Source organism: Lagopus leucura, unplaced genomic scaffold (assembly GCF_019238085.1).
Source record: "Lagopus leucura isolate 7727_CA_CO unplaced genomic scaffold, USGS_WTPT01 Super-Scaffold_73, whole genome shotgun sequence".
NCBI classification, from domain to species: Eukaryota; Metazoa; Chordata; class Aves; order Galliformes; family Phasianidae; genus Lagopus; species Lagopus leucura.
The window spans coordinates 54257786-54271803 of NW_024962252.1; the positions used below are offsets into that span (position 1 = coordinate 54257786).

A 14018-nucleotide genomic window follows, 5' to 3' on the forward strand; every position below is an offset into this window, starting at 1 on the left:
CTACCACATCACAGCAGAAGGGTCTGTGAAATAACTTCTGTACTCATTAGCAAAAATCAGAGCAGGAAATTTCCACCTTAAGCTCCCCATTGGCCTACAGGATTTACAGTATGCAGAAAGATTCATATGGGAGCCAGAAGACTGCCTGCATTTACAATTACTGGATCTTGAGCACTCAGCTTTTCAGTTGAAAGGACATTCACAGCACATGTAAGTGCTCAACTGTCTGTTACACATTGTTTCTCAGCTCTGTGCTCTTCAAAAAAAGAGATGGGAAAAGGGGAAAATTCTGAAGTACACCACATTACAATGCAGAAAACTGAATTGAAAAGAAATAATACCACCAAGGAAAACTGGAAAGGGAGAAATTGAATGTGTCCCAGACATTGGAAGAAACAAAGTGTCTGTTTTTATTATCTGTCTCATTTTTATTTTACCTTTTGTGATCTAGGAGAAAAAAAAAAAAAATCAGAAGCCAGTTATCTACTAGTTATCATTGTGGCTTTTATGGTTGCAGGTCAGAGTGATGCGATCACAGAAAAAGCTGACCACGTGAGCTGGAAGGTTTATGAGTACACATTCTTTCCACCTTCTGAAGCTTTAAAATAGTGGAGGATTTTTAGCTGCAACATAAAATCTCCAGGATGCTAAACTTGCAAATACTTGCTTTATTTAAAAACAGAAGAAGCCAAAACAGAATGTTTGCATTTTTTTTCTTACATGAAATAAACCTTGCAGACATTTCTTTAATGCATTTTTTAGCTGAGTCCAAGGTGGACTCCAGGTTTGTTTCCTTTTTTTTTTTTTTTTTCTTGTAGAAACAATTTGGATTATAAATGTCTCTTGCACCATTTTTTCACGTAGCACAAATGTTACTCTGGCACTTAGGAAACTTAGCACCACAGGTACCTGGACCTTTTGAAATGACATTCTAGTTTCAGTGGACGCTTCCAAGTAGGCTGATTATAGCCTTATAGCCTTATGGTAATTATTGGCTTTTCCCCAGCAGGCATCCTTCCTATGACAGTCTACTAAATATACTCTCCATCATTTAGTTTTAAACATGAGAAAGTTCACTGCCTCCAAGAGGGATGTAGCTATTTTTACACTAGGATTCTAACATGTTCTCAACAAAATTTTACATCCTGTATTTCTGCACTGAATTCAGTGAAGATCTGTTAATCTTATTAAAGAATTAGAATGGACAAAAACTGTACGACAAATGCATTATTTTATTTTATTTTTTAATCTGTTTCACCTTTGCAACGAAGATGATGATGTTCTGTTGAATCAGATAAGGTCAGATTCTGATCACCTTAAGTAAGTGATTCCCAAGGCTCTTGACTGCTATTTCCCCTTCAAAGATTCTCATAGGCAACCAATGAAAATATATTGAAATACCAAATTTGCAGTTTTTACTGGTTCACATCTTTCAGTGAGCTAAATATTCATAACTTACGCTGACCTTGTCACCAGGATCTCTGCTCTAGACCACCACAAAAGCCAGACTTTAACACTACTAATTTGGTGAAGCTTGCTCTGCACTTATAAGATTTGCATATATTAAAATTACAACAATCTAAGTGATTTAGTCTGTCTTTCTATTCTTATTGACAAAGTTGGATATTAGGAAAAAATTCTTTTCAGAAAAATCAGTGAAGAATTGGAACAGGCTGAGCAGGCAATTGGTGAAGTTACTGTCCCTGGAGATGTTCAATAAAAAGGGGTAAATGTCACAGTGAGTGAGATGATCTTCTCATAAGAATCTGCAATATGTGGTTTTGAAGTCTGATGCTTCCCCTTTCTCTCTATTACAGCCAGTAGCACACAAGATATAATGTAACCTGAGCCTATGAAAATATCTACTGCAAGACTTCACTTCTTCATAAAAAACAGTACTCTAGTTGAAGTTTTTTTCTTATTCATTTATTGTAACAAAAATGAACCCTTGGAAGCAGCCTTCACTCAGCTAGCAATTAAAAAAAAAAGTTATCTTTGCATGATATTGCTCAGGTAAAATTTCTATTTGATGGATGCCTATTTTTACAACATTAGATGTGAGATAGAAGATAGCATTACTGACTAGACTCTCCCTAAGTAATTTTGAGATTGACATAGCTGTATTGTTCTTTACAAATGAATCATGAAGATATTGCTGTTATTTCTCATCATTATTAATGTATACAATATAGCAAATTCACACTCTGGTCGTAAGCACAGCCATGCCTCCAATGCCTTCAGGCTTCAGTTTCCATCTACTAGAAAAACAAGGTGTCAGAAAGAAAAAATTCTGTTTCATAAAGAAATTAAAGAGTGCCAGTATAGTTGTCTGCTTTAGTGCTACACAGCATCACAGGGCAACATCTATCTCTGACTTCCACTGGATCATGCTGCAGCACAGAATCACACAGAATCACAGAATTGTAGGGGTTGGAAGGGACCTCCAGAGATCATCGAGTGCAACCCCCCTGCCAAAGCAGGTTCCCTACAGCAGGTCGCACAGGTAGGCATCCAGGCAAGATGAATATCTTCAGAGAAGGAGACTCCACAACCGCCCTGGGCAGCCTGTTCCAGTGCTCCGTCACCCTCACCATAAAGAAGTTCTTGCACACATTTGTGCAGGACTTCCTGTGCTCCAGCACATGAACAGAGCTGTGCAAACAGCTTATTTTTCAGTGACCAAAGTATTGAACCAAAGTGTTGTAGAAAGTCTGATCAAGGTGATGCACAACCAAAAATAACAGGAGATACCAGTCTGAACTTCTTCTCCATCTAAATTAAAAATAGGAAAAATATGTTTCTGTTCATATAACATATTTTATGTCAGATGCTTATAATAGAAGTAAAGGAATCAAAGATCTGGAGATGAAGCTAAAAAATTCAGCAAAAGAATAAACTAAAAACTTCAACAAACAACTAGGAATTGAACAAAGATCTCCTGAATAGCAACTCAATAGCCTACCACAACGTCCCAGTTTGATTTCTACTGCATATCTTCATGGCAGCACAGTAAAGGCTACTAAGGGTATGGGCTTTCATCGTGACAGTGTTCTCAGTGCCAGAAAAGTTTTGGTTCATTAGTTTGTTGCAAAAATGTTGTGATAATATACTGCATATGATGCATATAATGAGTAAATAGTAACTGTTGGTAGCCATACACATCTAATATCAGTCTTAGCATCTGTCACTATGGAAGTTTTCTTGCCATAACAGCAATTTCACTGATTCACTAGATATAGGCACTAATGTGTGCCACACTGAGCTTTGGGAAGCAATGAAGAATTATTAATATACTAGATACACAGTAAATGGAAGATGAGGTCCAGCATCTAAATAATTCTTAGTTTCCTATTGACAGTAGAGGTAAGTGCAGCAGCAGGGAAGCTAGGCAACTTTTAATGTTCTACCCATGGATGGAAATGCCTTGAGGACAGGTAATGAGATCTTTGCTCTTAGCTTGGCTTTTATTACTTACCATACATCAATGGGCTCATGATTTAGTGAAATAATTATTCAACAGAACAACTGTTCAATTGCTGAACATGAATATGAACAGGTGAATAATCCCAATAGTTTAACCTTATATGTGGTTATGTTTTCAATTTGTATACTTCTTCAAACTGTCTCTGTTCAAAAACATTTTTACTTACAAAGTTTCTAAAGTAGCACAATACAAAGGCACTGACTTCAAACAGAAATTACCCATAATGATACATCTGCAGAAGTTAAAACATCTACTGCTTTTATAAAAGTCAGGAACCCAAGATATATTTGAAAGCTACATAAAGATCAGGTCACCTGGGCTTACTGAAACACTTCTTACCACACTCTCCAGAGCAATAAAACAAGCATAAAATTGGGTAAAAGACACCTTCCAAAGGAACAGAAAACAAACCATTGCTTGTGCTTTCTACTTATTCTCTTCCTTTAAACATCTCAAATTTTCACTTTTTAAGGCCTCATTAGTTTTGTTTTAGTTTTATCATGGACATTTTAGGTCTCTAAATTCTAAAGATATCTGTTGGATGTACTATAAATAATAACAGACACCATGTAAGTTATTTTAAAACAGATGTGTTAAAATAACTAAAACACCTCCCTTTTATTTGACTACTTTTTTTATAAGATAAATCAACTATTTCCTCTTCTTAAATCCTTAAATATCCAAGATCATTTTTTAATCTCTGTCCTGTTACTTTTAATATTTAGTTGCTATGCTAGACAGCATAATTCTTCTGCTATAGTCAGCTAGCTTCCATGATGGAACTGTGTGTGAAGGATATGCAGAGTGCCTTTCCCACTGAGGACTGCTTGAATTCCACAGGGGAATGTGAGCAGATGGGCTATTTTCAACTGAAGATAGCAACTTAGCAAATAACAATGCCATGTTGTCATTTTGATGTGAAAGGTAGCAGTGTGTTACTGTGATTAGTATTATTTAAGGGCTGCTTTCAAGTTAGCTTTACAGTCAAAAATGTGTAAATATTTAATTTTTTTTCTAAGCAAACACAAACCAGTTCCTTGAGTGGAAACAGAACATGTCTGAATTGAATGTACTACTGAGTTAAAATGATGGTTTTTTCACAGGAAAAACATATCAAAAGAAATGTATCCGATGGAACTCCAGTCTTGACAGATGTAGATAAATAGGAATTAAAATACAGGACTAGTGGTTGTCACTAGAAACATAACTCAGAATTTAGTCCGTGGTGTATTACAAATTTAGCACAGTTTTAACTACAATACCTGAATTTGAAAAATTGCTCCAACCAAATATAACACCTCTTTAGAGTCTTCCCTGTTTCACAGCACTGTCTAACCAACCGTTGGCCTACAGTGTAAATGCTGAGATAAAGGAATCAGATCCATCTACCAGAAAACTGTATTATGCATTCTGGACCCACTATCTGAACTTTTTACCAACATGTAACCCTCCAGACAATCCAGATGCACGAGACTGTTCCATTACTCCTGTGATAAAAAGTACAATGAGGTCAACGTGGATTTCCTGTCTATTTATCTATTTTTCTTTCTTGTTTACCACTCACTACTTGTCTTCCCCTTTCATCCACCCATATTGGTTTTCCAAAGTTTTGCAGAGATTCTGCATGAGCACAACAATCAGCATCTGACCCCAGACATCAAATTAAATTAGGAGGGTAGATTTACTGCTCTCACATGAGTCACATTCTACTTCCAGTAAGACTCTGCATCCAAACCTTGAGATAAGTCTACTGTGCAGTAGCAACAATCGACTCAGCGCAGTTTAGCTGCTGTTTATGTGATAGGAGAAAGAAAACAGGCAGCCACTTCTAAGACTCAAGTAAACACCCTGTTACATTCCCAAAGAACACAAGCTGTTTCCTGCTTCCTTCCACTGTCTCTCTTTTCCAGGGACTAAAGGACTGACAGTTCTTCCAACCCAGCAGAAAACACAAATGAGGCTCTACTGGAGACTGCAAAGGAGGGAGGGAGAGCAGCTTTGTGACTTCTCTGCTTCTCTCTCAGCCCTACTTTGTGCTCCACCGAGACACAAAGTGAACCCTAAGCAGTTACATGTCTGGACTTAAAGATTACAAGACAGAAAGCAAATGGCTCCTTTTACTCTCCTTCTATATATGGAACTCCCATCGCTTTCCATGGGTGCTCCCTTTATAGACAGACAAACATCAGGTCAGAGGAGATCGAAGAGCTTTTTACCTGCCAATCCCAGAGTTCAGGATGTGTTGTTTCTCCTGCAGCAGTTGATGACATCCTAAAACCTTAGCAGCACTGGAGCTGCATTCCTACGCTGTAACAGGGGAAGCAGGACCAAAGGCCTGAACTAAGGTCTTGGCAGGTAAGTGAAGGAACAGCAAGCATCAAACAGCTTTATTTAGAAGTTTACATCTTTGTAATGTTTAAGTCTTAATATGTGCTCTGCTTTACCTGGGAGCTTAAACTGACAATTTTCAAAAAGTAGTTGAGATCACCCATTAACTCTGCCAGATGCTTGAAAACATATTGATAAAACTCAGAAATGCAGAGGTGCTAGAAGAAAAGTCATTTGTACTAAAAATGTCCCAAAGTTGGGATTTTTTAGAACTGAGTACAAATTACTCTGATTAATGCAGGAGGGAAAGCTTTACAGTATCAGCATACTTTTGCATATCTCTGCTTAGAATGATTGAGAGCATCACTGTATGATAGAACCTAGATATTAAAAATTAGAGCATCCTTGGGTCTGAGAGGGAGGATTTTTTTTGCTTGGCTGCTTGTTTTCTCTCAATTGAACACCTGGGGAATACCCAGTTAAGGGAAGTTACCTTCTTACTATTTTCCACTTCTTAAGCTTTATTATTGGAACCACGGTTCCTATATGAATACGTAGGTTATTCAAAATGCACATTATTTCAGTAATCATTAGGGACTGCATTTTTTCTCTGTCAGTACCATGGTATAGAATACGCATAGAGAGCATTCATAGAAAAGTAAGTGATGCAAATTACCAGCTCAAAGTCGGCAACAACAAAACAAGAAACACCTCATATTAAGGAAGTCTCTCTTCTTGTAAGATTTGCTTCTAATAACATGAGGGCAACAGAAGCCTTTCATTTGAAAGGACGGAAACTTTTATATTTTGGAATGAAAAAGAAATTTGAATTAGATGAAATTGTAAGGAAATGCCACATGTTAAGTTCTGTATCCAAGCCATCTACTGACTCCATATCCAAGAGACGAAAAAGGGAATGTTCATAAAGAACTGGTGGAATAGCAATATCTCATCAGTTCAGATATTCTTATCTACTAACATTATTCACGATTTACTAAGTAAACTCACTCAAAACATGATCTCTGACTTTTTGTCCAACTTTCAATGGATAAACTGTCAGTTTTTTAAAAAATCATACATTCTAATAACACATGTTAATTAATATTCACCATTATTACAGGAAAAAATTGTTGTCGAAAAATTTCTCTCCAAAATTTGGGTATAAATTTTAGGGGTAAGAGTGAAAAATTACACTTGAAATATGTTTATAGCTTTTGAAAGTTTGCATTATTGTAGTCATTGTTTTAAACTAACATTCTCTAGACAAAATAAAGTGTTGTACTACATTGCAGCCTCACTGTTAGGAATGAAGATAGAGGAGACAATGCGGGAAGGCCAACACATACAACCAAAATGGAAAGCATCCAAGTCATTGAAGAATGGTAAGTTGCTGAAACTTTGTTCAGTTAATTTTTTTGAATTTACCTGTAACTAATTTGCCTTGTTTTTTTTAGACTTCTAAAATGATTCAAAATCATTTTACATTATCATGTAATGCTAACAGTGCCTTCCTGACAGTTTCATATTTATGAGTACAAAGCAATGGAGAGAAATAGAAGATGCGTGAAAACAGTTAAATTGATCCATGGGCCTCTGCTGTTTGTGGAATCGTTTTCTTCTACTTACCCAGTCAAGAAGGAAAAATAACTTGGGCAAAAGTGTATTTTACAGTCAGAATTTTTAACATGCTTAATTTTTGTACATCAGCTTGGTTTATGGTTTTACATGAATTGTCTAAGGAAACACACATCTTGAGAGACAGGCGTACATATTCTGAAAGTCTGAGCTTCTGTTTCTGTTTGAAGGTTGTGCAAATATTTGTTGTGTTGGGAAAAAAGCTGAACTTGTGGCTTTAAGTTCTTTAATCCCATAAAAAGTAAATTAAAACTTAATTCAGGAGGATATGATTGAATTTAAAAGCAACACAAACAAAATATCTCAGTACCACCATTGTTTTTCATGTTTTGAAAGGATAAATAAAAAAACTTCCACAAAATACAAAAGCACTATAGACTTCTCCCCTTACTGACAGAGAACATGTAGCGAACTGACTTGATGGATTTTTTTTTTTTCTTTATATGAGAATGTCTTAATTGTTTATATCCTCCAGTTGTTTTATGCTGAACTTAGTGCAGTTGAGCACCCTGGAATTCAGGTCACCTGCAAAGAATTTACAGAAGCACTCCATCATGATGAATCTGTTTACTTCATGACATTCCCTGCTGGGATTAAATGTTTCGCAGATTTTAACGCTGCAGCTTTGTAGCTTTGCTATGCAAAGGAAGTACAAAGCTTAGTGAAAGAGCTCACTAATGGTCCAGATCTTGAATTCTGGGGAGTTTATCAACATCATTGTTGGTGTTAGGCAGAAGAAAGGAAGACTGAATGGTCTGTCAGTGGAATATTAAGAGTGCAGGGGTGTGGCTTCACATGAAGAAGTCGTGGTTAATTCAAAGCTGTGAATTAACAGCTCCCTGCCTTCAGAGATTTGCCTTCTGTGCTGTCCTTCTGCTCCCTCCTCTTCTGCCTCCCCACCACTAACTGTACCCCAGCTGATACTTATCTGAGCTGATTCAGCTCAAAAGAAAGAGGTGGAGGTAGCAGGTAAAGAGATCGTTTAGGTAAAAATTAATCCTAAATAATTTAATTCACCTCGACCATGTTATAAAACTGCATCTTGCATAACTTAAGGTACTGGAGAAACCAGTAACTTTAGATCATAACATAGGCCAGCTGAATTTAGTCTATGGCAATAGACTAAATAGTCCCATCGACTGCTAGTGAAACTTATATGAATTTATTAGGTAAAATTCAAACAAGAGCCAAGTATAATCTCAGCAGTGCAGCTGCTCACAGATCCACTTCAAAGGCTTTGAGGGTAAAGAGATGTGTTTATACCTTATTTTGTCTATACCAGCTCTTAAGCTAGTAGGTTCTGCAGAAACTGCCAGTTTTTGTTGAAAAAATTGAAGTGTGAGCAGAAGGGTGCAAGGACTGCAGAATGGCCCTTGTCCTGTCCTCAGGGTCCCATTTTATATGATGTACTCCAGTTGTAACTGACTGGCGCTGCTCTCAGCACACATCAGGCCTGTTCTGTGTGTCATGGCTATACCTGAGCAGCAGGTGAGAGAACATCCATAGGTTTAAATATCCTATCTCAGTGCTAACCTCTTCTTTCATGTACCTAGGAACAAGGAACATTTAGACACTGCCCTGGTGCATTGTTTAGGCTGCCTTTCATGTCTAACAAATTTAAGACTTCAACAAAGGAGTTTTCTCCTATTTCCCAAGATCAAGATAAGTTATTTAGACATAAATGAGACTTAGTTTATCAAATTGGAGATTCTGCATGATTCTCTTTTTAAGCTAATCTAGTTGTATACCACAGGGCTGTTATTCACAAATCTCCTTAGGAAACTGGCATTTTGGAGGGGGAACAGGAAATCAGTTTTTAATGAAATGATATACCTTACAGATGTTTTACATCTTAATAGATGAAACTCAATCAAAATGGCCTTATTCTGTATTTTTTTCATATATTTTTATATTCATCCAACTGCAGTAAAGATATTTTCCAAACTGATAACTAGGCAACATGGATTGCTTGCCAGCTCCACCCTTTCCAGCAGGTTCATTTCACTTTCCTCAGAGAGAGGACTTTTCACCATAAAATCTGCATGTTTATACTTTTTTGTTTTGATGTTTAGTTTAAATGTTAAATCCTTTCTCATTTATTAGATCTTTTAGTCTGCCAAAAAAGTGTCATAAATAGCTTCCTGACATCCACTCTGTCTTGCGTGCAGACTATCAGTTGAAAAATGAACTTAAAATTATATGGACAAATGTCACTTATTGTGCAACATGATTACAAAGACAGTGTTAACAGCAGACTGTAAAATTCTTGTGTTGTATTCTATCAGGAAGGGGAGGATGAGCACTCAGAGTTAAGTGTGAAACCATGCTTAGCTCTTGTTAAGTAACTTGAGTATGACCTTCTCAGACTTTTCATTTGTACCTTATGGATTGGTGGCAAAGACTGGTCTTCTGTTCATTCACTCATCCTGTGCATCCGCTGTTATGAGCTGTAAATAGCCTCCTTCAGAAAATGGGAATAAGGATTTTTTCCCATTTCTTCTCTCTCCAGTTTTGCCAGAAACATCCATCACATCTTGTGCCAGTAAATCATCATTCAGGTCAATAGCACCAGAGAGAAGCTTAGCAACCCTTAGGTACAAGCACAGAGAAATATGCTAATTTAAAAGCTCTCTGAATTACTATTTTGTTGGCCTTCATTAGTATGCTCCTGACTGCCAAGAACCTTTTGTTTTTCCCGTCTTTGCTGAACCAAATTGTGTGGCAGGCAGAGATTGGCCAAATCTTATCAGAAGCAGGCAGAGACATGAGGTGTCCCTCAAGCCTGACAGGACAGAGAACCTACTGTCAGCTGTCTGAATTCACATCTCCTTTAACTGCAGGGCAGGAATTCACTTCTGTCACTGGATTTTTCTTTAGTCTGATGGTGAACACAAGTAGAAAACTTGCAGAAAGCCAAGTGCATGTCTCTTAATATTAAACACATTTAGTGGGCTATTGAGATAATGAATGAGCAAGTGAAGAGTGAACAAATTTCTCCTGTCACTGCTGAAGCCTTGTTGATTCTGGTTTTCACTTTGGACTGAAGTGCAGCAGAAAGGATAAATTTTGGACAAATGTATGAAAACACTGTTACAAAAATAGAAACATATTTGTAATGATATTTTGCTTTTGCAGCCAAAACCCTACTGCAGATGAAATTTTGTCTTGGGCTCAGAATTTTGACAAGATGATGAAAACACCAGCTGGGAGGAACCTTTTTAGAGAGTTTCTTCGAACAGAGTATAGTGAAGAGAACCTGCTTTTCTGGCTTGCATGTGAAGATCTAAAGAAGGAACAGAACAAGAAAGTTATTGAAGAAAAAGCAAGACTTATATATGAAGATTACATTTCTATACTTTCACCAAAAGAGGTAAAGCCGTAAATGTTTGATTGGCTTCTCCTATTCCAGAGCAGACATGCTAAATCTGGATTGCCAGAAAGGGTCGAAAAGTCTGCCTGATCTGTCAGATGAGAGCAATTCTCAGTATAGGAGATTAAATGAGAAAGAGAGGGATGGAACATGTGCTGACATAAGGACCAAGCTGTTTAGAATCACTGGCCACAACTCCTCAAAGCTCTCTGTACAAGAGGAATGAAAGGGAAATTCCAGAAACAGAAGGGTGAGAAACAGGAAAGCTTCTTTAGTAATGCAGCTTGCCTGCCACAGACACGAAGTACATCATGAAAATGGATTTCTGGAGAAATGACGCCAAAATATTCAGCAACATATGACAAATAAAATAATATTTAACATGGTATTTAAATCATGGAATAGATTCACAATTAGTGTCCTGTACAACACAGGGGGATTTAAGTCAGAATAATAACAGATTTATCTGGTGCAACAGCTGTCTGGGGAAAGAAGCAAAATTTGCTTTGGTTATTCCTAGATACAATCGAATAGTCTAAGAATTGTGATCACATATTTCCTCTAATGAAAAGTGTGATAATATCCAGGAAATTATAAACAGTTTTCTTCAGTCCTCCAACTGAAATGATTTTCAAATGGAGTGGAGTAAAAGCATCAAATCACAGTTTGGAACAGACAAATATATAGATATACAAAAGACAGATAAATAAATATGCAGGCATTGTAGAAGAGTTTCTTAGGCTATGTCACGTTTAGCAACTCTTCTTTGTTTCTGTGTGTGTTAATTTATGCTTACTTGTGGACCTTGCTTGCTACATTTTACCTTTGTACTGTTTTTAGTAATAATTTGCAATTTCATCCTTATGAAGGAAACCCACAGCCATTTAAAACTCCCTTACATTCTCTGTGAAATAGTGTATGTTTTAACTTTGAAGTGAGATAACTGTGAGTACAGCAAGCTACTGTATTTCTGACAGTATATATGTGTATCTAGTATACACGTATTTACTATATGCCCTGTTGTCTTCCAAAGCCAATAGGAACCAGCAGCTAAGACTAAAAAACTCTTTTTGGACTTAGGATTTAAGAAAACTGCTCACAAACTTCATTCCCTGTACACGCAAGGATGTCATCAACCCAACTGCTCCTGCCCCTACTGGAAACCATATGAGGCAAATGAGAACAGTTTGCAATGCTTTAGATCAGAATGCTTTAAAGTTCTCAGTCATTCCAGCATCCTATTCCAGATGAAACTTTGGCATAGGAGCTGAAATATTCAGCCTTGTTCAGTGATGAAATCACTGAGGCAGGATATGCTAAACAAATACCTTGTACACATCTATGTACCAAAGAGATAACTTCAATAATTGCAATTAGTATTGCCATATGGCTTTAGTGAGTCACTGAAAAACTACAATGTGAATTAAGAGATCCATAATTAATTTGTTTCATTCTATAATGGCAATTAATTTTTACAGTATTCAATAGCAAAGAAACACCACTATCCTGCCAAATGTGAGCTTTCTTGTCCGAGCCATTTTGCTTGGTAATGAGGAATCAATTGGCTAGCCTCATGAACTGGTCTCGCTAAGATATGTGCCTGCATGTGCATGTCAGAGGGAAGCAATTGCTTAAATCTTAATGTGTGTTTTCCTCATAATCAAGTTTAAATCATAGTAGCTTAGCTCATCCTTGCTCAGTATTTCTATAGTAGGTGTTCTATTGTTTTACTTAGATGAGAAAACCCTTGCTGGTTCCAGTGCTGGTCCCTGCTATAGCCATTCTGCTTAATCCAGAAAGCACTAATTTTATTGTTTGCAGAGCATTTTCTTACTACATTTTTTTTACTAGAGCTTAGTAAGCTGTATATCCACTCCAACTTCTAAATGATAATCTAAAATCATCTGTGCATTCTTCCCAAGCATAATATGCCATTTTCTGACTAGGAAATTAAATTAGAAGTTAAAACTGAAACTTTCTAACAACTTCAGTGTGGATACATGACAACCTGTAAGTATAAATTCCCAGACGAAAAGAAGAGCAAATCTGAAATATCTAATATTAATGGGGAGATTAATTTAAAAAAAAAAAAAAAAATCTGGCTAACTTGTGAGTTATAAGTGTAGCAAATGAAAAAAAATGGAAAAAAAATAGTCTGTGACACATTCAGAGGAGAATGCTGAATAGGAAGCTTCTACATATTGAAGCACTACTGATCAGAAAAAACAACAACATTTCAGCTCTCCAGGAAAGGGTCATTCAACATTCCTTTTGAGAAATATTTCTAAATATGTAAAAAGTAAAACGTTTCAATGTATAATAACTTATTTTGGGAAATCCAGGTTACTGCAGAACTTTATTTAGTAGCACTGTATTGTTAAATAGAGGTATTTCATCTTACAGCTATTAAGATGGATGCAAAGACCACATCAAAACTGAAATAAAGTCAATCATCTGAGTTTGAAATCACGTGTGTGCATTTTAGAACAGTGGCTCTGAAAGTCAGAATATACCTTGAATAAAGCAATGAACCTGACATGTTCAACGAACCATATGAAATAAAGAGATTTATACAACCTTTCCAACATTACTATATAATATCCATCTGTTCTCATCTTCTTCAGGTTAGTCTTGACTCCCGGGTGAGAGAAGTGATCAACAGAAACTTGCTGGATCCCAGTCCTCATATGTATGAAGATGCCCAACTCCAGATATACACCTTAATGCATAGAGACTCTTTCCCAAGGTTCTTGAACTCTCAAATTTATAAGTCTCTTGTTGAAAGTATTACAGGCTCTACTTCTGAAACTTAGTTTTAATTTTAATTTTCAAATAAAATAACTTAATCTTTTCGGGGGTGGGCGGGACAGAAGAAAAGTAGTTTATTAACATCTGGAGCTGGGTTCCTGGAGAACTACACTTTAGCTCTACTCAGGCTACTGTGAAGAAAACAAATACATACTATGGTCTCTGTCTACGTTTTTACCAAGGTCCTCCTTGCCTGAAATAGCATGGGAGGCAAACAACGGATTTGCCAAAATACATTTGTTTCACAACCCTTTCACCCAACTGCAGTCAAGATTGCAATGATGTATTTGTAGTTTTATGAACAGTCTCCTTGTGTATCCTCACACTGCATGTGCAAGGTAAAACTGCTTCACTTACCACTTAGTTGTTGCAATATTTAATCCAATAACATAA

At 36.7% G+C, this 14018-nt stretch overlaps 1 protein-coding gene across 1 annotated transcript in view; it reads left to right on the forward strand.

Moving 5' to 3' along the window:
- Nucleotides 1-13692, forward strand: part of RGS17 (regulator of G protein signaling 17) — a 69050-nt gene extending 55358 nt beyond the window's left edge. Inside the window, exons 3-5 of the mRNA XM_042891885.1 lie at nt 7105-7194; nt 10583-10817; nt 13442-13692. Coding sequence (XP_042747819.1) covers nt 7105-7194; nt 10583-10817; nt 13442-13630 — 514 coding nt within the window. The 3' untranslated portion in view covers nt 13631-13692. The remainder of the gene's footprint in view (nt 1-7104; nt 7195-10582; nt 10818-13441) is intronic.
- The last annotated feature ends 326 nt before the right edge of the window (nt 13693-14018 follow it).